The sequence below is a fragment of the Trichomonas vaginalis genome, chromosome V (genome assembly GCF_026262505.1).
Source record: "Trichomonas vaginalis G3 chromosome V, whole genome shotgun sequence".
NCBI lineage: Eukaryota > Parabasalia > Trichomonadida > Trichomonadidae > Trichomonas > Trichomonas vaginalis.
In genome coordinates, this window is record NC_067207.1 from 24,583,468 (window position 1) to 24,610,035 (window position 26,568).

At 32.4% G+C, this 26,568-nt stretch overlaps 10 protein-coding genes and 6 pseudogenes across 16 annotated transcripts, besides 3 other annotated features; 4 read left to right on the forward strand and 12 right to left on the reverse strand.

Moving 5' to 3' along the window:
• Positions 1 to 16,002: part of a mobile genetic element that runs on past the window's edge.
• Positions 151 to 450, forward strand: TVAGG3_0395830 (uncharacterized protein; the record flags this gene model as incomplete). Its single annotated transcript, XM_051232479.1, has 1 exon — positions 151 to 450. The coding sequence occupies one exon, from the start codon at positions 151 to 153 to the stop codon at positions 448 to 450; it is 300 nt and encodes a 99-aa protein (XP_051102209.1).
• Positions 568 to 1,034, reverse strand: TVAGG3_0395840 (annotated as a pseudogene). Its single transcript has one exon. A coding segment is annotated over exon 1 (467 nt).
• On the forward strand, positions 1,110 to 1,982 carry TVAGG3_0395850 (annotated as a pseudogene). Its single transcript has one exon. A coding segment is annotated over exon 1 (873 nt).
• On the reverse strand, positions 2,424 to 3,230 carry TVAGG3_0395860 (KilA, N-terminal/APSES-type HTH, DNA-binding family; the record flags this gene model as incomplete). Its single annotated transcript, XM_051232480.1, has 1 exon — positions 2,424 to 3,230. The coding sequence occupies one exon, from the start codon at positions 3,228 to 3,230 to the stop codon at positions 2,424 to 2,426; it is 807 nt and encodes a 268-aa protein (XP_051102210.1).
• Positions 4,918 to 5,853, reverse strand: TVAGG3_0395870 (organellar and viral DNA polymerase type B; the record flags this gene model as incomplete). The annotated part of the gene is made up of 1 exon (XM_051232481.1): positions 4,918 to 5,853. One exon carries the CDS (start codon positions 5,851 to 5,853, stop codon positions 4,918 to 4,920), a length of 936 nt encoding a protein of 311 aa, XP_051102211.1.
• Positions 6,630 to 6,987, reverse strand: TVAGG3_0395880 (annotated as a pseudogene). The gene has a single exon. A coding segment is annotated over exon 1 (358 nt).
• On the reverse strand, positions 7,378 to 8,193 carry TVAGG3_0395890 (annotated as a pseudogene). Its single transcript has one exon. A coding segment is annotated over exon 1 (816 nt).
• Positions 8,219 to 8,801, reverse strand: TVAGG3_0395900 (annotated as a pseudogene). Its single transcript has one exon. A coding segment is annotated over exon 1 (583 nt).
• On the reverse strand, positions 8,844 to 9,080 carry TVAGG3_0395910 (uncharacterized protein; the record flags this gene model as incomplete). Its single annotated transcript, XM_051232482.1, has 1 exon — positions 8,844 to 9,080. The coding sequence occupies one exon, from the start codon at positions 9,078 to 9,080 to the stop codon at positions 8,844 to 8,846; it is 237 nt and encodes a 78-aa protein (XP_051102212.1).
• Positions 9,126 to 9,350, reverse strand: TVAGG3_0395920 (phage tail repeat-like family; the record flags this gene model as incomplete). The annotated part of the gene is made up of 1 exon (XM_051232483.1): positions 9,126 to 9,350. One exon carries the CDS (start codon positions 9,348 to 9,350, stop codon positions 9,126 to 9,128), a length of 225 nt encoding a protein of 74 aa, XP_051102213.1.
• On the reverse strand, positions 9,903 to 10,304 carry TVAGG3_0395930 (uncharacterized protein; the record flags this gene model as incomplete). Its single annotated transcript, XM_051232484.1, has 1 exon — positions 9,903 to 10,304. One exon carries the CDS (start codon positions 10,302 to 10,304, stop codon positions 9,903 to 9,905), a length of 402 nt encoding a protein of 133 aa, XP_051102214.1.
• On the forward strand, positions 10,415 to 11,051 carry TVAGG3_0395940 (annotated as a pseudogene). Its single transcript has one exon. A coding segment is annotated over exon 1 (637 nt).
• On the reverse strand, positions 11,360 to 12,138 carry TVAGG3_0395950 (phage tail repeat-like family; the record flags this gene model as incomplete). Its single annotated transcript, XM_051232485.1, has 1 exon — positions 11,360 to 12,138. A coding segment is annotated over one exon (779 nt), but the record flags the coding sequence as incomplete, so codon positions are not given.
• Positions 16,003 to 26,568: part of a mobile genetic element that runs on past the window's edge.
• Positions 16,061 to 16,713: a mobile genetic element.
• On the forward strand, positions 18,441 to 21,641 carry TVAGG3_0395980 (leucine-rich repeats (6 copies)-containing protein; the record flags this gene model as incomplete). The annotated part of the gene is made up of 1 exon (XM_001306836.1): positions 18,441 to 21,641. One exon carries the CDS (start codon positions 18,441 to 18,443, stop codon positions 21,639 to 21,641), a length of 3,201 nt encoding a protein of 1,066 aa, XP_001306837.1.
• Positions 23,083 to 23,640, reverse strand: TVAGG3_0395990 (uncharacterized protein; the record flags this gene model as incomplete). The annotated part of the gene is made up of 1 exon (XM_001306837.1): positions 23,083 to 23,640. One exon carries the CDS (start codon positions 23,638 to 23,640, stop codon positions 23,083 to 23,085), a length of 558 nt encoding a protein of 185 aa, XP_001306838.1.
• On the reverse strand, positions 25,217 to 25,967 carry TVAGG3_0396000 (attachment subunit-related family; the record flags this gene model as incomplete). The annotated part of the gene is made up of 1 exon (XM_051232486.1): positions 25,217 to 25,967. A coding segment is annotated over one exon (751 nt), but the record flags the coding sequence as incomplete, so codon positions are not given.

A 26,568-nucleotide genomic window follows, 5' to 3' on the forward strand; every position in this document is an offset into this window, starting at 1 on the left:
AATATTGTCAAGAATATGGTTATATGACGCGTCTAAACGTACATTCTTGCAAATGTCAAAAGTCTTTTAGACGTACAGAATGGTGTATATACAAAGAAAAATTTTTATGAGTAAATTTAAAAAAAAATATTTTTTTATCCGATAGAAAAGATGGCAAAATTCATCTCAGTAAACAAGTACATGTCAGGACTTAAAGAAGAACTAGACCCATTCACATATTTGAATGTTTACTTCTACCATTTTGAAAAGTCTTCATTCAGCAAAGTTTGGAACATCGAACCAGTTAAGTTTGCTATTGTGACTAAAAATGGTGCGAAATTTGAAGACTTAGACATAGAAGGTTTGTTAGCAGTCAAAGAAAATTTTGACAGAAGGTTCTCAAACCTTAAAGAAGGCAAAGCATACAAACTTGTTATACCTTATGAACCAAAGAAAAGCAGACGACTATGAATATTATGAGTCTAAGATAGTTGAAGTTCAAGGTAAATTGGGTAAAAAGATTTTAGAGTCTAAGCCAGTGTTTGCTCCTAAAGAGGAAGAGAACATTGACATTGACCCAGAAATGTTCTAAAAATAAAATTTTATTTTCATGTCAAATTTCTTTTTCTCTGGAACTGGTTCAGGTTCTTTCTTCTCTTCTTCTACTTTCTTTTCTTTCTTCTCTTCTTCTACTTTCTTTTCTTTCTTTTCTTTCTTTTCTCTCTTCTTCTTCTCTGGTGGAGTTATGTCAAATTTCTCCGAACCATATTTATGTAAAAGTTCTTTGTCCTTTAATAGCTCATCTATTCTGTTTTCTATTTCATCTTCAAGAACAGCGCATGTGTCTTCTTTGCATTCTAAGAACTTTTGTTGGACTTCATCTTTCCAATCGGCGTCATCTCTGTCAACAAGTCTGTCATTGACAAATTTTAAGACTTCTCTGCTTAATGTTTTATGGTTCTTGTCATATTCCCAGAAACAGAACTTTAGAACAAATTCACCTTTCTTGTTTACACTATGTAAGATTTTATGGTCGACAGATGTTTTGCTGTCAAAAAGCTTGTCTCGAATAGATAGCGAAATCGCTAGACATTTTCTAAAAGATAAAAATTTTAATTTTTCTAAAAAATATGTTAGAAAAAAAGTTTGCTGACATTGACAAGAAATTTGAGAATGTTTTAAATAAGAACAAGAGAAAGTTAGAAAATGCTCAGATAAAGCCTATACATGACAAGTTCTTATTTGCTCAGAATGGTATAACAGGTCTAATTGCACACCTGGGTCGGGTAAGACTTTCACTTATCTTAAAAATGGCTGCACAACAACAAGAACTAGATGAGAAGAACCCATTCTATGAGTTAGTTGTTATTTGTAGTACTTCTGGTCAATTTGACCAAACCGTCAATTCGTTCAAAGATATTATAAAGAAGTCTAAGTTAGTATGTATAAAGGATACTGAGTTGTTAGATTGGATAAAGAAGTACCAAAGAAGAGTTTTGAAGTTATGCTATAAATGAGTATATAAATTCTAAGTTTAAAGACCCAAATGAGGAAATGCAGAGAATATTAGAGAAGAAACACTTCAGAAACAAACAGAAAGAGATAGAATACATTTCGAAGAAATTACAATCTTACGATTGGAAGACATACCCTCATAGGTGTCTTCTTATCTTAGATGATTTCGCCTCTCATCCTTTGCTTAAGAATAGAGAACAAGATATGTGTCGAATTCTTAAGAAGCTCAGACACTTTAACATCTCAGTTGTCATTTGTGTACAGACAGCAAAGAGTTTAAGTAAGGATGTAAAGAGAATACTTACTGACATTGTACTTTTCCCCGGATTGTCCGAAGACGATTTCATGGAACTTATGAAAGAGTCCATGGCAGGTAAGTTTGACAGACATGAACTATGGGAGAAGTACAAAGTCATACAAGACCCTCATACTTCTTCAGAATTCATATCTACGCGAACAAAGTTCAAATTGTAAAAAGTCAAGCTTGAAAAATGTAAGTGTTTAGTCTTAGTAAGTCTGTTGTGGTGCTGGGGCTGTCGTTCTTCTGGCTTTGGAAGGCATTCAGGAAGAGGACGTGAGACATTCGTTTGTGTCCTGTCGGAAGGAAGAACTTTTCCTGTTGTCGGGAAAAACTTTTCCTGTCGGAAGGAAAAATTTTTTCTGTTGGAAGGAAAAACTTTTCCTGAAGTTCGACCAAAAAGTTCTCAATTTTCGAAAATTTGAATGGTTTACGGACGGACAACTGGAAAATTTTTTCCTGTTGGAAGGAAAAATTTTTTCTGTCGGAAGGAAATTTTTTTCCAGTTGTCGGGAAAATATTTTTCTGTCGGAAGGAAGGACTCGGAATGCCAGAAGGATTTGACAAGGCAATTTACTTTATAGAGCTACCTGAGCCATCTGAAGTCAAGCTTGAAAAATAAATGGTTCATCTACCCTACTTGTTTGAAGTTGTCAAAATACTCTGTTATTTTTTCTTTCAGTAGCGGTAAGTCTTCTTTGAAGGTAAGTATTGTACAACCTTTCATATCATAGTGTGTTTGAGGTAACGTATCTTGAACTATTTGTTTCACATCTTCATTCGGGGTCATTGAAATCGGTAAGTTTTCGCGATAGAACCAATTTCTGTCAGATTTGTAAATCTTAGCAAGGTCGTAAAAGCTTTTGTTGTTTCTTCTGACTAAATGCAACATAACCATATCTCTGTCTTCTTCATTTTCCATCTCTTCAGTATAAATCATATACTTATAGTTCTTTTCCTTTCCTTTTGGTACCGAACGTGGTATTCTTTTCTGAATGCTTTTGTCTTTTGCTTCAAGCTTGTTCTCTAGCTCTTCGCGTTCTTGTCTGTGAATTTCGTCAAGAAGTCTGTAAATATAACAAGCATAACGAGGTGAAGCCCACATTGCTACGGCATTTACTAAAAGTCTATGAACATAATATCCTCTTAAATTTATTGGCAAATTTTTACGATTTTCATACGGAATCTCATTCCTCGGTTTTTCGAGGGAAGCAAACATATGAGGAAATTCTTCTAAAAGTTCTTTTGTCTGTTGGTTTTCAAACCAATGATATGCTTGCTTTGTAGAACGAAGAGCGTTCAAAATACTTTGCATTTGGTACATATCGTCTTTGACCGAACGAATGAGACGGAGTTGTTTGTTAAACTGTATGTACTCGTATTCTTCATTTATAGCTTCATGGACTATAACTGTTGTTGTGTTCTCTGTTGTTGACATATCTGTCTTTACATACAAAATAAAAAAATAAATAAAAATAAAACTAACTTTATTTTTTCTGTCTTTCACAAAAGACCAAAAATAAACGCTTTACATGTATTTTTCAGCAACTTCGTCAAATAATTTTATAGCTTTATCTATCTCATCTACTTCAAACGTTTCTTTACCTTTTATGGGAGCACCATACATTTTCTCAAACTTTTCGAGTAGTTCTGTTTCAGCAGCTCTCATATCGTTAACGAACACAACCTTAACTCTATTGACTGTACTGTCATATCTTTGAGTTATATTATATGTTCTTCCTATCTTATATCTTTTTGTATTGAAGTCCTTCGGTTTCTGAACGATGTAAAGTAAGCCTTCACTGCAACGTTCTGAGTCGAATAAACCATATGTTATGAAGTTATATCCAACAACTGGGTCAATCCATAACAAAACTATTGGTATAAGACTTTTGTCGATGAGATATGCTGTAGTTCCATAGAATCTTACCGATATCATAAGCTCAGGATTTCTTGTCAAAATTTTCTGAGTTGAAGCAATTCCAACCCAATGCCATGTTTTCTTTCCAGATGGAGATATAATGTCTGACAAAGAATATTTGTTGTATTTCTTTGAGTATCTTACGTTTAAATCACCGATTCTAACCACTTTGGTGTTATTGTCTATCTTTCTAACTGTTTCAAACTCAATGTTTAACATTTCTGTTCTTACATACAAAATAAAAAAATAAAAAAAATAAAACTAACTTTATTTTTTCTATCTTAAGGAAATTCACTGTTTTCATAGAGTTTTGGCGACCCAGAAAAAAAAAAAAACGGTCTCGCTGTGCTTCATGATTTTCATGTGTTTTAGGCAAGGCCGATAAAATCCGGTCTAGAGAAATTTTCACGATTTCATGTGTTTTGGCGACCCAGAAAAAAAAAAACGGTCTCGCTGTTCTTCACTGTTTTCATAGAGTTTTGGCGACTGGGGTTTCGAGGGAAGCAATCTTATGCCATTTTACTCAGATTTTTGTGCTGAATTCAGCAAAAATATATTTTAGGGTAGAAGGTTAGATCTAACCTCTTTTCTCACCTCTTTTCTACCCTCTTGAATTTTCATGATTTCATCGTACATGTTTTGTCATGATTTCATCGTACATGTTTTGTCAAAACTTCTTCGTAAATGTTTTGTCAAGACTTCTTCGTAAATGTTTTGTCAAGACTTCTTCTTCGTAATGAGTGTAAATCAGACAAAAATATATTTTAGGGTAGAAGGTTAGATCTAACCTCTTTTCTCACCTCTTTTCTACCCTCTTGAATTTTCATGATTTCATCGTACATGTTTTGTCATGATTTCATCGTACATGTTTTGTCATGATTTCATCGTACATGTTTTGTCAAACATGAACGTAAATGTTTTGTCAAGACTTCTTCATCGTAATGAGCGTAAATCAGACAAAAATATATTTTAGGGTAGAAGGTTAGATCTAACCTGTTTTCTAACCTCTTTTCTACCCCAGTTATTTTATAAGCGTTTTACATGGTAAACGTTATTTTTGAAATTTTGTGAAAACTCAACGGTTTGACACATGCCCTAAAAATTATTTTACTCAGAATTTTGTTGCTGAATTCAATAAAAATATATTTTAGGGTAGAAGGTTAGATCTAACCTGTTTTCTAACCTCTTTTCTACCCCAGTTATTTTATAAGCGTTTTACATGGTAAACGTTATGAATTCGTGAGACTCTAAACAGTTTTGTAGCTTCTATTTCTTCGCTGAGGATATCGAATGTTTTAACGATACCGAAAGTTTCTTTATACTTCTTCTTGACGTCAGATAGAAGGAAATCGTCAGCAGTTGGATAGTTTTTGTTCAGAAATTCTAACATGTCCATTTTATCTTCTGCTGGTTTTTCTGCTTCTTTCTTTAAGTCTGCATAGTCGTTTCTCATTCTTTCTATCTCTTTGACGGAGTAGTTATATTTCCTAATTGCTGCCTTACATTTAGAACATTGCGGGTTCATTTTTGCGTTATATTCTGAAACCTTACCTGCTAAAACAACTAAAGCGTCAATGGTTTTCTTTAAATCTGAAGCAGTTGGTTTTATTTGTTCATTCCATACCTTACATCTTCTATCTTTATCTCTTATCTGCCATACACATTTTGCAACTAACGAAACAAAGTTGTCGTAGGTCTTAAACTCCCGGGTTTTGTAAAGGTCAGAAACATTCTTATATACCATGTCGCAATCTTTGTCCATAACCTTATGGTTGCAATGAAATCCTAGAAACTCATAGTTTACCTTTCGTATGAACTTCTTTATTTCTACTGAGTCAGTTGCTTTGACTTCAATTTCGTCGAATTCAGGAATAGTGAGCTTTTGTTGTTGGATTTCAGGTAGTTTAGGCAAATGGTCAATAATGTCCTGCATTTCATAAAGATACTGTTCATTTGTTTCATCCTGTGCGGTACAGTTTAAATTAGATGTTAAAAGTTCTTGCTTTATCTTCTGGATTTCTGTTTCAAAAGTATATGAAGAAGGAATGAAGCTTTTCATCTCTACTAACATAGATGTTGGATTCATGACTAACGAGTTTGGTGCTGTTGTTTGAATTGTTGTTGTGCCGATTGTTGACATTTCTGTTCTTACATACAAAATAAAAAAAATAAAAAAAATAAAACTAACTTTATTTTTTATTTCGGGAAAATTCATGACAAATTCAAGAGGGTAGAAAAGAGGTTAGAAAAGAGGTTAGATCTAACCTTCTACCCTAAATTATATTTTTGTCTGATTTACACTCATTACGAAGAAGTCTTGACAAAACATTTACGAAGAAGTCTTGACAAATTCAAGAGGTTAGAAAAGAGGTTAGAAAAGAGGTTAGATCTAACCTTCTACCCTAAATTATATTTTTGGTGTAAATTTCATGATTTTCGAGAGTTTTAGACCATGTTAGAAAAGAGGTTAGAAAAGAGGTTAGATCTAACCTTCTACCCTAAATTATATTTTTGGGTCCTTTACACTCATTACGAAGAAGTCTTGACAAAACATATACGAAGAAGTCTTGACAAAGCATATACGATGAAATCATGAAAATTCAAGAGGGTAGAAAAGAGGTTAGAAAACAGGTTAGATCTAACCTTCTACCCTAAATTATATTTTTTGGTCCGGGAACAAAATGAACGAGGTCAGGATGTATGTAAATACATTTGAATTCATTCATAACACCCTTTGTAAGCTCATAAAATGCTTGTTTTGAGGTCGAGCCACATTTGGCTCCACCGTATTCTTTCAACCAAAACTCAAGAATTTCCTGCATGAATTTTGTATAAAACTAACTTTATTTTTTCTATCCTAAGGAAATTCATGACAAATTCAAGAGGGTAGAAAACAGGTTAGAAAACAGGTTAGATCTAACCTTCTACCCTAAATTATATTTTTTTGGTCCGGGAACAACTTTCTCTCAATAGGGGCTGTGGCATAATCTTTGCGTAAACGGTTCAGACCTTCTTCGAACTCTTGGTCTCTCTTCGATTTGGATTGAGATTGGAATTGCTGGGGTGGAGCTTGCTGGAACAACCAAGGGTTGGGGAAGTAAGGCATAGGCAGCGGAGGGTAGTTCGGGAAGCCTTGTGGTGGGTAGTAACCTTGAGGTGGAAATTGGTAGAAATTCGGAGGTACTTGCTGGAACTGAGGTTGCTGAGGAGACTGTTGTGGTTCTTTAGGTTCCTCTGGTTTGGGAATGGACTGGGTTGGTGGGACGTGGGACATTGTTCTGAAACAGTACAAATATTGTTCTGAAACAGTACAAATATTGTTCTGAAACAGAAAATTTTTCTCACAAATTGAGAGCTTTTACGGGAAATATTGTTCTGAAAAAGTACAAGTATTGTTCTGAAAAAGTACAAGTATTGTTCTGAAACAGAACAAGTATTGTTCTGAAAAAGTACAAGTATTGTTCTGAAACAGTACAAGTATTGTTCTGAAACAGTACAAGTATTGTTCTGAAACAGTACAAGTATTGTTCTGAAGCAGTACAAATATTGTTCTGAAGCAGTACAAATATTGTTCTGAAGCAGTACGTGTTAGATCTAACATGCTAACATAAACATTATTTTTCAATACTTTTTCAGCACTTTTCCGTAGTTATATATGAAAGACAATTCGAGATAAAAGTCATAGTACAATGGAATAATATGTTGCACACCATTTGTTGTGAACCAAACTTGAAAGTCAGAGAAACTGTTACTAGGTGGTTCGTAGAATTTAGAAGCAAAGTCATAAAAGTCCTTACCAATACATAGAAAACTATTGTTGCTTGAACTGAAACTTGCATGACACATAACATTTTGAGGGTCAAACACGTTTCTATAAACTGTCAAATCTGCTGGTGGAAGTATAATTTAAATGGACCATCTGGTGGTAATGGTTCGTTCTGGTTTAGTAACCGAAGAAATTGTGCCCAAGAACGTTTGTCTACTTTCCAAAATAAAAACTCTGTATCTCTTGGAGGGTTAATTTCAATCTTTTGAAATGAAACGGTGGAGTTCATCTTGTCATATTCTAGTTTCAGATAGTATGTTCCATTTAGTAAAGAGTCGTATTTTTCTTGAAATTCCCAATAATATTTGTTCATTTGAGTTTGAAAGTCATTTAGAGTTTTCTCAAGACTTTCGTCTGAACGAACTGTAAAGATTCTCATTTCGTCAATTTGTCTATTAGACCATCAGAACCTTTATACTGCCCATGAAAATATACTGCGAACATAAATGCGTTAGTTCTATTTGAAAACAAAACTCTTCTAAATCCTATTGCCTTTGCATCTGAAGGACTTTGAAGCCAACGAATTGGATAGTCAAACCTGTATGTTCGGGATGAAATTTCTTCATCTGATATTGTCCTACCAGCATTTGTAAAGATATAGTCTAACGGTTTTGTATCTGCTACTTTTGTTCTTTGTTTTTCAACCTGAAGCATTTAATATATGTAAAAATATATTGTTTTAAAATGGTATGCCATATAGCTTCTTGAATTTGTTAAGAAGTATTTGAACGTTTTTTCCATCTGTATCTCTAGTGTTTACATAAGCATAGCCCGCCTTAGTAAAATATACTTGTAATTTCCTATAGTTTACGCCGGTATAAAAGTAGAAAGAGTCTTGTTCTTCGCTATAGTAGTAAACTCAAACGTATGCTTGCCATAGTCTGTAATTTCAATTGTTTCATCTTCTAGTTCGTCGACAAATTCGAATACAATATCTCCAAATTTGCCTTTGTTCTTATTGTTTTCAGAAAGAGTGACCCAACGTAAGTTTTCAAGTCTATTGTCGTTTCTTATATGGTTTATATGGTCTATAAAAGGTAAATTGTTAGGATTCAGTATAAAATGAGTTGCAATGACAACATGTTTAAGATAGTGTTTCCACCCATACTAACTATAGCATATCCGTCATTCCCCTCCCATTCGCTTAAAACTCTTTTTGTCTTTTTGTTTCTGACTTCAAATGACTCACAACAGTGAATTTCATATTTCTCATCTAACAAACAAGTTTCCCAACGGTCTTCTCCAACAAACTCAGCGTACATTTCAAATAAAATAAAAAATGTCACTTTTTAAAAAATAAATTTTTACTTCATGCAATGCTCACTAACATCGAAAGGCATGTCCATAAGACGTTCTTCTTCTAACCTCTCTAGTCTGTTTGGATAATTTGCACGTGCTGTTTCCAAATCCATTTCGTAGCGAAGACCAGCCAGTTTGTCATAGACTTTTATGGGTCTTCCCTTCCTATATTTAAACTTCTTCGAAACTCTCCAACCATATCTTTGCAACTCTGCTTTTATTCTAGCAGATTTTCTATCCATTCTATATGGGGGCATTTTTATAAAAATAAAAAAATATTTTTTTCTTTACTTTACATAACCACCTGCTGCCATAAGTCTTTGACGCCAACCCATACCAGCTAATGAAGGTTGACTTGGTTTAGTTTGGAAACTAAACTTTGGTTTTGGTTTATCTTCAGTTTTTGGTTTTTCTTCTTCTATCGGTTTTTCGTCACTTTTCGGTTCCTTTGACTTTACCTCACCTGCAGGAACAGTTGTGTCGTCAACATCTTCATAAATATCATATGCCATTTGTTTTTGTTTTCCTTTCAACTTTTTGTGTTTGTTGTAAAGTTTAGAATATTTCGACTCTAAGTCAATGAGATGTTCTATAATGAACTGTTGGTCAGTGAAGTAAACTTTTCCATCTGTTGTCTCGAAAGCTCCTTCAGACTTCAATATTTTATTTGTGAGAGTCTGTTTCTTTTTTTGAGATACTAGCCGTTCCATTTCTATGAAAAGTGACTTTATAGTTGGGTTTGTATTTCCAGACCTGGCACTTTCTATTATTGAATTTTTCTCTTCATCTGTAAGTTCTTTGACAGGTTTTGACAATGGTTCTGAACTTTTTGTTTGTGGTGTCAAATCTACCGTTTCAACTTCTTCGGTCATTTCATCTCAGTAAAAAATTTTAGTTTGGTTTGTTTTCAACTGGTTGTTTAGGTTTTTTAAGTCGGTCTAAAACTTCCTGAGGTATAGGAAGAACTTGACAAACACGTTGTGTAACTGCTGGAAGTCGACAAATCCATCTTGAACCCATTTGTCTCAATGCTGTATTGTTCATTTCATCTCAGTAAAAAACTTTTACATTCCCCACGTTTGAGGCGGTTGAGGTTGGTTATTGTTTACCCATTGTTGTGCATGGTTATATCCTCTGTTAAAGAATCTTTCACCTTGGTCCATATAGTGTCCTGCTTGGTTATAGTAGTCATTTGCTTTGTTATAATAGTTTCCTGCTTGTCTTCCTACATTGTCCATCCATCCTTGAACTTTTCCTCTTGTTTCAGGATTTGGAATAAGATTTGCTGCATCTCGTGCTACATCCCAACCTTTCTGTACAGTTTGTATAATAGGTTGTGCTTTCTCTTTAAGTATACCTAATGTACTCAAAATCTTCCTTCCAACTCCAAATACACCTCTGGCTATTGTTCCCACTGCGGGCAAAAATCTGGATGCAACTCCTGCTAATGCGCCAAATAAACCCATTTCTTATGGGTTAAAAAATGACGAATCCAAACAAGGACCCCTATGTTTCTAAGGCAACAAAGAAAGCACTCATGATAAAAATCTTTAGTTCAACACCAAATGCTTGGTTTATGGATATCTTGGAAAACATTCCGAGGTATAGAGAAGATGGACCACCATACTGGCTAATATTTGTCGGTCAAAACACAAGATACTGTGAAGCCATACCATTACAGTCCAAAAATATTTTAGATGTGAAAACTGCTTTGACAATATTCGTTGACAAATACCATCCAACAAAACTGACATCTGACTGTGAAAGTTCTTTCAAATCAGATGATATTAAAAACTATCTGCGTTCAAAAAATGTAAACCAATATTTCATTGTCGACCAAAACCATTCTGCTCTTGTGTCATTGACGGATGTATAAAAATGTTAAGAGACTTAAACCAACCACAAGGTGGTGAAGCAAATGAAATGTCATATGACGACAAGTATAGACACTTCTCCATGGCAAAGATGAGACAAGTTTTAAATATTTACAATAGCCGTAAACAAAAAGGTTTGGGAAACCACTCCCCCGAAGAAATGAAAAACAACCCTGACTTAGAGAAAGACTATATATTTAATAATTTAGTCAAAAGAGACAAACAAGAAAAGAATGCCGGGCTTCAAACTTCAGAAAGGTGACAAAGTAAAAATAGAAATACCTAAACGCGACCCATATGAAAATACTATTGACTATGACAACAATGGGAACCCGACAGGTACTCACATTCGTGTTCGTAAAAAATAGAAGAAAGTATACAAGAGAATATTATGAAGTTTTAGGCAAACATGGCAAAATGTACACACTGCAAGCAGAAGATAAAACGACTATTGTCAGACCTCGTTTCAAACTTGTCAAAGTTCAAGGTGGTATACTTTCAAAGACAGTTCCTAACAAATATAAGACAACTCCTGACGAATATGCTAAAGAAGTTGAAAATGACGACTAAGCAATTCTATACCATGCGTAAACTGTCATGTAAGGTGGCATGTATTCTTTACTTTGTCCCGTTGTTGTGTATATCCTGAAACGAAATGTGTATGGTTTCCTTCTCCCTGAGTGTCATCCCAGTAACAATTTATAGCAAACTTAACGTCGTCTTTAACATCATATCCTTTACCTTTTTTCATTGCTGACCAATCCCAAAATTTATGCTTATGCCAACCTGCTTGAGATGTACTTAAATCTATGTAGTGACTGTGCGCAGGTAAATTTTCACCTGAAATCGTTTTACTTCCTCCTGTTTCCTTTGAAGAGTTTGCACAATACAAAAACCTGTCAACTATTTGTTCCCATGCACCAACACCAAACATTACTTGAGGACATCTTGCATCCATAGATGTATAAATAGAACCTACTGGGTTCATTAAATCAAACATATGAGATAATATAGGATTGTCTCTTTTGAACTTAAAATATAGTGCAACTATTTCAGGTTTCTTCTGGTTTGTGTCAGAATATTTTTTATAATATAATCTTATGTTTTCAGGGTAGGTAAAGTCTTGACTATAATATTTATTTCTGTCATCTTCATAATAGTATACTATTCTCGTTTTTTCTATTGCATTATATCTTTTATATCTATAATATTCTAAATATAATGTTTGCTTTTTTGGGTCTACACGTGCGTCAACACCATAGTCATAATAATATGGTGCTGGAGCTGGGTCAGGCAATGTCATATCTGCCATTTCATAAACTCTTAAATATTTCTTTTGTTCGTCTCCATATAAGTTTAAGTAGCAGTTGTTGTCTAATGGAACTTTAACTTGTGTACCATCATTCTTTATATAGCCTACATACATTTCATTGTTATTTTTCGGAATGAGTTTATACCGTATACCATTTTTTAAGGAGTGTACAAACTCCCATCTAAAATATTTGTTTTCTTCATTGACAGAAAAGTCAGCCAACAATAGTTTCAATATTTTCGTTGTTCCTATCAAACTTTGGTATATTTCATTGACATATGTTTTATCTGCTTTCTTTTCAAGGCTAACGTTTAAATCTGTTATTTCAGAAGATGTATGTGTATGTCCAACGTCACTTTTCCTGTTTAAGGTTTCTTGTAAGTTTTTAATATTTGCAATGGTATGTGTATGTCCAACGTCACTTTTACTGTTTAAGGTTTCTGTAAGTTTGTAATATTTGCAATGGTATGTGTATGTCCAACGGCACTTTTACTGTTTAAGGTTTCTTGTAAGTCTGTTATTTCAGATATAGAATGTGTATGAGTCTTTTTAGAATATTCGTTTTCAGCTCTTGTCACTTCACTTGACATTTTATTGTCAACATATGTTTTGTCTGCTAGTTCAGGATGAGTATGTTCTTTTCGTTGCATATGTTGCATCTGCTCTGTCATGTTCTTCTTGAACTTTTTCAATGACATATTCTTTGTCAGCTTTGTTGTCAATACTGCTTTCAAAAGAAGTTCATTTATAGGTTTCTCGTTTAAAGTTCCTTTTGTTGGATTTATACAGACAGTATGGTTCTTATTGTCTTGAAACAGAAACTCATCTGTCATTGGGTTTAATGTCAGTTTTAAGTTTCCTTCTTTCAATGACTCAGATATCTTAGAATAGTTTGAAAAAGTTTGTTGTGTTCTTATTTAGAGCTTGTATAATGAGTTGTCGGTTGTGTTGTATTTCTCTCATAGACGCTGTTTCATTTGACATTTTTATTCTAGATAAAATATGCTTCCAATAGAAAAAGAAATTCAAGAGTTGCTACAACTAAACCATTAGATGAACTTTTTACTAATGTCGGTCAAAAGTTTGAGACAGAGACCGTAAAGCATGAAGCTATCGTTTTGACTACCCATTAAGATGGCTAAGAGACCCATCTGTCACAAAAGCTATTGGCTTTCGTAGAATGAAGTTTGTGTCTGTAGAAGATAAAAGTTTTCCATTTATTGTAAGGTTTCATATAGATTATATATCTGAAGGGAAACGAAAAATGTGGGAAGAAATTGAGCTAATACAAGTTGACCTTTCATCTTCTCTACAGACTGCGTTAAAAAATATAGAAGATAAAATAAATTCATGTTATGCAAAATATGCTGATGAATATGCAATACCGAGAGCACACTTTATGTGAGAATTGTATATGACAAACAAAATTCACAAGTGTCATTTCAAATCTACGAAGACAATCCAAAGAAAGACGAACAAATATATACAGAATTCACTGCAATGTCATGGTATTATTTGCAAAGAATGTTAAATCAGAAAGTCGAACTTCCTTTAGCAAATATTTACAGTCGATATGCAAGAGATGAACCATATTTATTTAAAGATGTTTTCGACCAGCTGCTATTATTGTTCATGCTTCATTTTCTGGCGCCCAAAACTCTTTCTTATGCTTGGCAAATGACTTTTACGAAAAACCTACAAAGTTATACGAACGCACCAAGTGGAAGTATTTCAGACTTTCAAGTATGGTTTACTACAGATGGAAGAAAAAGAATAATTCCATTATACCATGCGTTTTACTTAGAACTTAGTTTCATATACAACTTACTATCGAACGGTAAAAATATAATTTTTAATACGGTTGAGGTTGTGGATTTGGTTGCCACTAGACTGTGGTGCAGGTTCAGGTTGTTGTATAACAGGAGCTTGTTCTTCTGGTTCAGGGTCTTTAGGTATAATACCAACGAACTGACCTACTCTTTTACCAATATTTTTGACACCGTTCCAAATTCCTTTTCCGACAGATTTATTCCATTCCATATACCTCTTCCAACTCTTCTGAAGAAGTTTCCAATACTACTGAAGAAACCCATTTTACTATATGTAAAAATCTAATGTCCGCCTAGTCTCTTACGTTTCCTGTTGAGTTCCATAGCATTCTTTAACTGGAGCTCATACATTCTGTTTCTCCTCTGGTAGAAAACATATTCTGGGTCAACTCCTGTGTTCGCGTCATCTGCATAAAGTTGTTTATATCCCACTTCAGTTTGTATAAAACTCTTTCCATCTCATATTTGCATACCATGGTGGCAAACCTAACGCAGCGTCATTTGACATGGCAGTTTGCATTTGTACATCTGTTGGCACTTGACCATAGTTTGCCATTGCAGTTTGTATTCTAACTTCATTTGGAATATTCTCTGGGTTTGGTTGTCCAGGTTGCTGTGCATTCGCTAAGTTCGTGCGTCCATTTAATATTAGATAAAAATATCTCTTACGAGTACATATGCTGAACATTTGCAGGCATTGGTTCATCTTCATATTCTCTGTACTTTTCTGCCACGTCAAAGAAATAAATGAACACAATGGAAAAAACCTAAACAAGTAGTCCTATTTCAACCACATTTACTTACTAATAAAATTTCTTTATTGTGACACTTTCTCCAGTTTATAGGACCTCTCTCATATTCTATCTTGTCATATATAAACTCATAGTCATGTATGTCCTCTAAACCATCTCATAACGGTTTCCAACCACTTTTATCGGATGTAAAGTAAAAGCATGGATGGTTATGTATAACGTCTAAAGTTTCTAAAGAGTCTCTCAAAGTCCAGTCTACTTGGTATTGAAATCCATGTGTTATAGAACGGCGGGTCCACTATAAAGAAAACATTTTCCTTGTCTTTATATTTTTCATACAACTCTGTCCAATGACATCTCACAAACTCTATACCCTCAATATATTTTTCTATGTCCTCTTTGAAAACATTTGTATAGTTAAGATATAAAACTTTTGACATAAGTGTTTCAATGTCATGAACTCTTATAGAACCACTATATAATAGTCTAGCAGATATACTATCCCAGTCTATATATTCTGCTTTTTTCAAAACCTCTCTCACAATATTTTTGTTATCTAATGGTATACGTTCCATCTTACCTATAGGTATCTTTTCTTTTAACTCTTTCAATATATTGTTTGTGTCTGGTATATGTTTGAGACGGTCCATATAGTTGTCGAAGTCATTGCATATAATCTTTGAGTCTGGGAATATTATATGGCACAAATGGGATATATAGAAACTTCCACCGAACAAATCTACAAATGTTAGACCATTCGGTAGTTTCTTAAGTTCTCTCAATATAATATCTTTACATCTACTCTTATTTCCAAAGAACGGTAACGGTGGTTTTGTAAAATTCATTTATATATAATAATAAAAATGTTTTTCCCTGAAAAGTGACAGAAAAGTGACAAAACATTTACGAAGAAATCATGAAAATTCAAGAGGGTAGAAAAGAGGTTAGAAAAGAGGTTAGATCTAACCTTCTACCCTAAATTATATTTTTGGGTCCTTTACACTCATTACGAAGAAGAAGTCTTGACAAAACATTTACGATGAAATCATGAAAATTCAAGAGGGTGAGAAAACAGGTGAAAAAACGGGTGAGATCTCACCTCTTCACCTAAACATTATTTTTGGGTCCTTTACACTCATTACGATGAAGTCTTGACAAAACATTTACGTTCATGTTTGACAAAACATTTACGAAGAAGTCTTGACAAAACATTTACGAAGAAGAAGTCTTGACAAAACATGTACGTTCATGTTTGACAAAACATGAAAACATATATAATTTGTGAAAAGCTCCTGGAAGACCCGTATATATAAGAACTTCATTTATACTAAACATCTTCAGGGCTAGAAGGCACGAAGTGCCTGGAAGCCCCACTACCTTTTTTTTTTTTTTTTTTTATAGAATATTATTATATAGCATAAACACAATAATTTATTTTAAAACGCATACGTTAAGGGTGCACACGAGAGGATCATGTAAACTTCAGAATTTAGAACCTTATTTTTAGGCATTATCTTGGCTACCTATTTAGGCTCGAAAAGCAAAAAATATCAAAAAATACAACTTGAGTCCATTATGACCCTTTCATGGAGGTAGTTTTTATCCGCTAGTATTTTCCCTTTGAATCTCTTTACAATTCGAAATCAAATTCAAAACTCAGTAGAAGAAAGGAAGAATCGACTTACTACGGTTGTAATACGAATAAATACATATATTTAATTATTTTTATTTACATAATAATTGTTTGAAGCTCATATTCCATCAAATTTTTAAATAAAAACATTAAAATGTTGAAAATGTTCATATATTTTAATAGGGTTTTGGCACTTTATTGAGGAATTACTACATACATAGTCGAACTGAACTTGATATTTTGAAATTTAAATTATTTATCAAAATTAAAATTTAACTTGAAATTTATAATTATTTAGTCATATTTTGCATAATTCTAAGTAGATTTTGTAAAAAATCAAGAAAGAAAAATTTTAACGTGCTTTATTTTTTCTTTTTTATAATAATACATATTATTATATAATTAACATATTCATAATGTTTCACCCTTTCAAAAATATAATCCTCCTCCTCTCAAATAAACGTACATACGGGTGGCCTCTTTTTTCAAAAAATTAAAATTTGAAATTTTGGGCTCAAATATTAGAGATTTTTTCAACCTTCAACGATATATGTTGTCTATATCAGACCTCCTTTCTTTTTGATACTTAACATTGTTCCTAAATCTTAGCCGTTAAGGCTGTTCTGAAATAGGGATGCGACGGTTTTACGCCATGACCGTTTAAAAATAGAATAATACGCCATTTTTGGGGCCGAATGGCGGCTACTTCGTACCCGCCATTCGGCCGAATAACAAAACAATACAAAATTATTGCCGTCCTTTTTTTTCTTTCTTTCTTTCTCTTTTTTTTCTCCTCTCTCTCTTTCTTTTCTCTTTCCTCTTTTTACTCCTCTTTCTCTTTTCATCATTAAACGTAGAAAGATATATTAATATTATTTTAAAATTAAAAAAAAATAAAGAAAGTATAATAAGTAATTATTTAGTTATCGATATATATATGTAAAGTGATAATCTGAGGATAATCTGAGGAGGAGTCTGAGGATTAGACCGAGGAGTAGTTTAAGGAGTTTGATGATAATCTGAGGAGGAGTTTGAGGAGTAGTCTGAGGAGTTTGAGGATAATCTGAGGAGTTTGAGGAGTAGTCTGAGGAGTTTGAAGATAATCTGAGGAGTTTGAGGATAATCTGAGGAGTTGTCTGAGGAGTAGTTTCAGAAGTTGTCTGAGGATAATTTGAGGAGTTTGAGGAGTAGTCTGAGGAGTTTGAGGATAATCTGAGGAGGAGTCTGAGGATAATCTGAGGAGTTTGAGGATAATCTGAGGAGGAGTCTGAGGATAATCTGAGGAGTAGTCTGAGGAGTTTGAGGATAATCTGAGGAGGAGTTTGAGGAGTAGTTTGAGGAGTGGTCTAATAAAAATGTAAAATATTTTCAAAGAAAAAATTCTATGAATTTTATATTTTAATTCTTAGCATTATACTGAATAAAATAAACATAAATATCAAAATTTGAAATTGAATACGCCAAAAAATTGATAATCCGCATTCAATATTTTGTAAGTGGCGTACATTTTGAATACTCGCCATACGCCTTGGAGTTCTCAATTTTGAATTCGCCTTTATTTGGGCGACCTCAGAAAAATACGCCATTAAGAAAATATTGTATGAGATTTTAAATTTGAACACGCTCTACCTTAAGGAATTAAATTTATTAAGATATATTTATATATAATAAACGATTACTTAAAAAAAGTATTTCATCGCTTATGTAAGTTTCAAAAAAATCACGAAAATAAAAAAATCAAGATTAAGATTTTATTTTTAATTTTTGAATTTCTCAAATGGCGAAATTTTTGGGCGAACAAAAAAAATGTACGCCCGGTCAAATGGCGTGTTTAACGCATCCCTATTCTGAAAATATTTTTTTTTCGAAAAAATTCGAAAAAAATTCTTAAAATTCAAAAATCCCTTAATTCCTGAGCATTTTGGAAAAAAGTTTTTACATGAACATGTGTATATTATATGAAGTATATTGATAAGGTAAAAATCAAATTTTATTGCATATTCATCGAGAAAATAAACTAACGAATCCCTCAAAATTGAGAGGGTAATCCTCCTCCTCTCAAATAAACGTACATACGGGTGCACCCTTAAACATTTCAATTCAATTTCAATTAAGATTAATAAAAATAATATGATTATCATTTTAGGCATCTAAATCCATGATTTATTTTGTGATAAAACCAAAAAGTGTAAAAAATCAAAAATGCTTCGAACTAATTATTTTATATATTCACTTTTGTTTAAGCATATCCAGCTGCAAAGTGATGCTACAATTGATGGAACTACTTTAACAGTAACTACATTAGCTGATTATCAATCAATCAGTTCAAATATCACTGAATCTCAGATACAAACACTCATCATTCAAGGAGAAGATGTTTCATTCACTACTGTTGATAAAATCGATAATTTGGCTATATCTAAATTAGTAGTTAATTCTACGACGACAACAACTCTTGGAGAATCATTATTCCAAAATAACAAATACATTAAAACAGTTGAATTATCCGAACATGTAACTACAATCAAATCATATTGCTTTGATCACTCTTCAATTGAATCAATAAATTTAGAACACGTTACAACTTTCGAATCTTATACATTTAGGGCCTGTAACAAGCTTACAGATCTCTCAGTTTACACTGCTAATATACCAGATTACTTCGCTACCGGCAGTACTAATCTCAAAAATGTAAATTTGAACGAAGAGAATGTAGTTATTGGCCAATATGCATTCCATGATTGCACATCATTATCTGATCTTAACTATTCCAAGATCATTTCTTACGGAAAATACAGTTTTGCCTATTCATCAATCAAAAAAGTTGCAATTTCACCAGGTGTCACTTTAATTGATGAAAGAGCGTTTTACTGTTCACAAATAATATCAATAGACTTCCAAGAAAGAACAGATTCCCTTACATTATCTTCAGAATCTTTTTCAAATTTATTAATTACAAGAATTGACTTACCATCAAACTTTGTATTATCTTCAAAGACATTCTGTAAGAATTCCAAGCTTGTTTCTGTTGTTTTGACTTATGATTATGATACAATTCCTTCTGAATGCTTTTCTAGTTGTTTTTCATTGAAGTTTTTCACAGCACCAGGCTTACAAACACTAAATGAGAAGGTATTTTACAATTGCAAGTCCTTGAAATCGATTTCGACAAGTAATTTGACGGAAGTTGGAAATTCTTGTTTTTCTTATTGTGAAAGTTTAGAAATATCTGTTCCTGTGAATATTTCAACCATTGGAGATTACGCTTTCTCATATTGTTCCAAAGTAAATTTGCCAAGAATTTCAAATACGTCAGTTTTAGGAAAATATTCATTTTTGGGTTGTTCGAATTTACAAAAACTTTATTTGAGATTTTCTTTCGGACAAGGATGTTTCCAAGGCTGCCAAAAGGTTACAGACATCATTTTCGAAAATCCTGTAACAGAAATTCCTGACTTCGCTTTTTGTAATTGTTCAAGTTTACAAAAAGTGTCATTTAATACTAATTTGACAAAAATAAGAAAATACAGTTTCTCTAGTTGCAATCTGAATAATTTAGTTAGTTTAAGATACGTTGAAACTATTGATGATTACGCATTTTCTTATACAAAAATCACTTCACTTTTATTTTCAAATTTAGTTTCAATTTCAGAATTTTCTTTTTATGGCGTAAACTCAATAACAAAAATAACTTTAGCTAAAGATTGTGCATATTTCGATGCATTGCCATTCGCTCAAACATCAGGAATTTCTATTGTTACTGAATTAAAACCAAGAAATGTTTCAATAACTGATGATAATTTGTTGATTTTGAATGGAAATACATTGATTTGTTTGCTTCCTGAATATTCTTCATCATCTTTCACGATTCCTGAAGAAATTACTACAGTTCAAAAAGGTTTCTTGGCTTTGGCAAAAAAGGTTAAAACCGTGGAAGTGTCAAATGACATCAACTTAAATAAATTGTCTTTTTATGGATCTCCTTATGTAAAAGAAGTCAAAATCAGATTCGAAAAAACTGCTTTTTCTGAAGATGAAACTGATATTTTGCCAAGTAATTTCTTTGCAAATTCTGACAGTTTACAAACTGTTACAATTACAACGCCAATAGCAGCATTAGGAGAACAATGTTTTACTAATTGTCTGAAACTCAAAACATTGAATTTACCACAAGAATGTCAAACATTCCAAAGCAAAGTTTTTTACAATTGTCAGAAATTGTCAACAGTAAATTTGACTTTTGTCAATAGTTTGTATCCTAATTGCTTCGAAAATGCTGGAATAACAACAATCAATCTCTCTAATTTCAAGCATTTGAATGAAAGTTTATTCAAAGATTGTAAATCTCTCAAAACTGTTGACTTTACAACTATTCAATTTATTGGAGACAATTGTTTTGAAAATTGTGAAAAACTATCGAAAGTAGAAATCACTCATTCCATTAATTTAGGAGATAAAGTCTTTTTGAATTGTATTGGCTTGAAAACAGCTGTTTTAAGTGGTTTGTATTCGATTCCTGATTATTGTTTCGATGGATGTGAGAAATTAAATTCTGTTTCATTCAGTGACAATCTTTATTTGATCGGTTCATATTCATTCAGAAAATGCAACATGAAAGAAATCATAGTTCCAGATAAAACTGTATCAATAGGTGTCCAAGCTTTCTCTTATTGTCCAAAACTTAAAAAAGTGACAATCGGAATTGGAATTACTCAATTTTCTGATGATGATAAATGGTTCATTGGATCATCTGTTGAGAAGTTGAATTTGCCATCATCATTGGTTGACATTTCCCAGAATTCGTTGAATAAATTGTTCAATGTTAAGACGATTAATTTCTCTCCAGAAAGTCGTCTTTATAAATTTGAAACGAACTCTTTAATCAACAAATTCTCAAATGCATTTTACACAACCGTTGGTAAATTGTCACTTTTGTTTACCATTCCAGAAAATGTTGAAGAAATTGATTGGTCAGGCTACAAACGTGAGAAGTTTATTGAAGAAACGCATGTTGCTTTCGACCAAACATTTTATGACAGTGATTACAGAGGTTCCATATTAAAAGTTCCATCATCTGTTAAAATAATTGAAGGAACAAACGATGAAACATCTATTTATAAGATTTGCTATGAAGGAAAATACTTCCAAGATGGTGAATTCGATATAACAAAGAAAGTTGTTACTGATGATTACAATAATCCTTTGTTTAGTGATGATGTTTATGAAGTTGAAAAATGCAAGAAATCTCTTCCTGATGAATATAAATGGAGACATATCCATGGATTGTCAAGTGCAGAGATTGGATTGATAGCATTTTGCGCTTCTGCTTTGTTCTTAATCATCTTATTCATTATCCTCTATTTTGTTTGTCCTTTCGGTGGTGGTGGAAAATACAAAGTATAAAAACAAATTTAAATTGTTATATTTTAAACAACCATTTATATTTTTTCATATTTTCATTTTAAGGATATTCTTTGGTCTGACATGTGTTATCTTTATATATTTTAAACTTTTGATTATGCAATCGAAGAACGTTGTAAACTTTTCAAAAAATTGAGTGAAACGGTTTTATAGATTTTATCTGACTTTTTATCCTATTGAAGGTGAACCAAATGCCTATCGAGTAATTGGCTCAGGCCCACTCGAAAAATTATCTCAGCACAAGGAAGCTGTCAAACTTTCTTTTCAAGGCTACAATTCAACTGTATCAGCATGTTTATCAAATTATAAAAATCTCGCTAATGTAGAATTTGATGATGCATTAATTGTTATTGATAATTTTTTGCTTTCCAGTACTCAAATTGTTACTTTTAATATACCGAAAAATGTAAAAAAATTAGTAGGAAATCCGTTTGACGAGGGACTCCCAGTACAATTAATCTCTGTAGATCCTGAGAATAAATTTTTTGTTTCAAAAAACGGAGCTCTTTACTCCAGAGATATGAAAATTCTGTATTCAATTTTTGGAGGAAATGGAATGGAATATTTTGTCGTTCCTAATTCTGTAGAACTGATCGAAGTTGGAGGAATATCAAAATCAAACACTCTGAAAATCATTATTATTCCTTTCATCTGTCAAAACAATTAAAGGGTTTAATTTTATTCGTATTCCACGTGTGGAATTTGTTGAAATCCAAAATGATAAAGATTCTATTTATATAAACCCTGATGGTCTTCTTGATGAATCCTATAAAAATAGTTCAATATTTCATTATTTACCCATTAAAATGCCGAAATCTAATATGATCTGTAATTCCATTTATTTGAAGTTTTATTTTCATTATTTATTGGTTATAGAAATAAATGTTTCCTAAGAACGCAATCTGTTTGTATAATGTTGTAGGTTCAGGAACCATTCAGATGTTAATGAGAATATTTTGTTTCTCCACTATGCATGTCTATTACACAACTAGATCTTCATGAAAAAATAAAAGGAAATTAAGAGACTATACAAATTCTATGCACTAGGAGCCTTAAAAAAGTTTGAAATCATGAAATGTTAAATTACAGAGCTGAATTAATAGGTAGACAAGAAAGTTAATGAAAAGAACTCACAAATTTGCAAATTTTACTACGAAGGATAAATTCAGATGAAATTCTTTCATTACTTAAATAAAATTACTACAAATCTCAAAGCTAAATACTATCTTACTTAAATTGAATAAATTGGAATAAGATGATAAAATATGATCAAATATTCATGTTAAAATACTTCTAAAATATAATACAAACAGATGTAATATTTATTAAATAACAATTAACGCTGTATCCGCATAAATATTTTTGAAATAATTTCAAATGATTTGCTCCTTTGATACATTGAGCATTTTTGAGAATAGAATCATTATTCTTCTTCGTTATCTGTATCGGTTTTATAAGGGAAATTCTGTTCTTGACTCTCATATAAAATAATATGAGTTTCTGTGTCAATTTTAACTTTGAAATCTTGTGGAATATCATCAGATTCACTTGGTACATCACCGATATCAACAACTTCACGTGTTCTCAGCTTTCTTCTATGTCTAATCAAACAAATAATTGCAAGAGCGATTAAACCAATAAGAATCAAGTCTCCAACAACAAGCAATGATATTTTAAGTACATCCCACTTCTTGTACGTCTCAAATGCAACTGTTGTGTTAATTATTGTGTAAGATTCAGTTTTTGAGAGTTCAACTGTTTCAGTTGTTGCATAAACTGTTTTTTCTCCACCTCCTTCTACAATTGTTACATAAGAGTAGTTCATAAATGTTTGAATTAGAACCATAGATTCGGTTTTTGTTTCAACTAATGTGTATAAGTACGTTGTTGTGACTCCTTCACGTCTCTTGTATGTTGGAAATGGTGTTTGATCGTTAGCTACCCTTTTAATGTATTTCTTTTTTTCATCAATCAAATTCATTATAGAAAGTCTCAAATCTGAGTGTGTTTTGTTAATAATATTACCATAAAATGGCATTTTAGATATAATTGTGTTATTAATTAATGATATATTCGATAAATAAAGAGATGAATTTTGATTTGCAAGAATTAAAGCAGAATTTGCAAAGTTTTTAGAGAATAATATTGATTTTACCTCATGTTTATCAGTATTATAATGAATAATACAGTCTGCTTTATTGCAATTGAACGATGAAAGGCAAATCTGTGATTTTCCGTCAAATACTGTAATCGCAGCACATTTCTGGCTATTACAAGAAGTAATGTTCCAGCTCACTGAGTATAAATTACTTTGAAGATCATAAATCACAGATTCTCCATTGATTTTACCGCAATCAATTGCAGAAAAACTATCTATATGTATTGAATCGCAATTTGTGGCATAAAGCAAAATACCCTTTGTATTACAGTTACATGATAAACCGAAATTTCTGAATAAAATTGCATTTTTAAAACAACTTAGAGATATGGCACTACCGTAATTGCCATTATCATATGTATTGAATTCGATGAAACTGCAATCTTCAATCGAAATGTTTGAATTTCTTGAATTTTCATTGTAGATAATTGCTGAATTTTGAAGATATTTAAATTCTGTAGATTCGATAACAATATTATTGCCTATTAAAAAATTTGAATCATACTGTTCAGTGATTTGGTAACCTTTCTTGGTATAAATTGTAAATGAACGTGTTAAAAATAGAGAAGTTCTTGATAAGCTGAGATACGTATGCAACAAAACTATAGAGATCATCGTATATACAGCGATTGCTCTCCATCTTAATTGAAATATCCCTAAAAACTGCATGAAAGATTTCTGAAACGGATACATTGAAAATTAATTTTTCTGAAAATATAAATGTTGAATTCAACTATATTTAAATTTTAACTTAAAATTTAAGAATTAATTTTGGAAAATTTTTGTGTGAATCTTATTTTCATTTTCAAAAAACTACAACATGATGTTTGTTCAGTGTATCTTGTTTCGTATTCTATGTGCCGGAAAAAGAATCGATAACCTATTCAAAAATTTCCTTACATCAAAGTTTATCCGCTTTTGTAAAGTTGTGGTTACAGGTGCGAGATTTGAAATATTAGACCACAATGAATTTTAATATATTCTACATGATCAAATGAAAATATTTTTACAATCATTAAACTTTCTTTTCCGCAAAATTCGAAGAATTGAATCTTTTCTTTCATTAATTTCAGAAATATCTAGCTAATCATGTAGATTGTATGAATAATTCGAATTATTTAACTATGATATCTTAACAACACCCTTATTTCTATTCTCAATACGCAAATTCCAGGATAAAATAGGTAATTCAATCAAAGATTGAAAAAAAAAAAAAAGGTAGTGGGGCTTCCAGGGGCTGCGCCCCTTCTAGCCCCTAAAAAACCTAGAGGAGAACTAAAAAATTATATAGTAAGAAATTAAAGTTTTTATTCGATAAGAACGACATCGCTATCGTTTTCTTCTTCCTCCTCCTCTTCTTCATAGTCAGTATCTGATGGCTCTTTGTCAGCCACATGACCAGCAACAAATATTGAGACAAATTGTTTCTTTGGTTTTGTTAGCAGGAACTTTTGATGGTCGTAGAACACGAATTCTACATTTTGAAAATGTTGTGCTGAGTATTCTGTGAAATGGGAAATTGGAATTGGTTCTCCCATGCCAAAACCAGCAATGGACGCGAACAAAACATCGTCTTCGACTCTTGCAGGTTTGTCAATTGCAACAGTAGTTATTATGTGAGGTTTTCCTTCACATCCTGCAAGAGATTGTACATGATAGATTGCTTTTTCTTCTCCCTCAGGAACTGAAAGTGTGAAATGGAACGAGAGTTCTCCATATTCATTTGCTTCTTCGTAATAGTTGTATGTTGTAGGATACACCAATTGAAATTTTCCTATTCTTGTTTCCCTCAGGTGTTGTCTATATTGCTTGGGAAAACATAAAATAAATTGCTCTATAGCTTGTGTTGCTATTAGATTAGTTGTAACTGGTAATTTTGAGGCGAAAAGGTCTACAAGAACACCGGGATTTTTTATGTCGTTTTCAATTGGTTTAAGAGATTCTATGACTTTGTTAAACATTTCACTATAATCTGTGTTGTCTTCGACCCCCCAATTGTTAAGAAGTTTATACAACAATTTCAGTCTTTTCATGGCGTATTTTCTTTGAATGGATTCGGGTAGCGAGAGGTTACAGTCGTCGGTTTGTGTTTCGTTACTCGAATATTGTTCAAGAGAAATTAAATCTTGAAATTGTGCTCTTGTTAACATACTTGTAGAACTATGTGAAACTTGTTCTGGTGCTGGTTGTAAATCTGTTTCAGATGTTTCTGTTGTGTTTTGAGAAGAAGAAGAACTCAAATTGTTGGACAATTTGTCTTGAATTGTAGAACTATGTGAAACTTGTTCTGGTGCTGTTTGGACAACTGTATCTGTTGTGTTTTGAGAAGAAGAACTCAAATTGTTGGACAAATTGTCTTGAATTGTATGAGGAAGTTGCTTTGGTATTATAGGAGGTCGTAAGGGTTTTGAGAATGGTGAGACATAAGTTGTAGGAACTTTAACTGCAGAGGTAGTCGACGAATTGTTTGCGACACTTTTTCTTCCTTCCATTATGAAAAATAAACTGTTTTTTTCGGACTACTCATAGAAAAGTTTAAAATAAACGGTTTTTACCAACGGAGACCCCCTCTATTTTTTTATTTTATTTAATAGTTACCGTTGGCAAACCGTTCCATCTCAAATATTGAATGAACTATAAACGTTTTTTGTTTTCTATATATACTTTTTTGTCCAACGGTAAAACTTTTTACACAACGGTTTTTGAGAGTCGTCGCCGTTGACTTTTTTGTAGAGCACTCAAAATAGTATA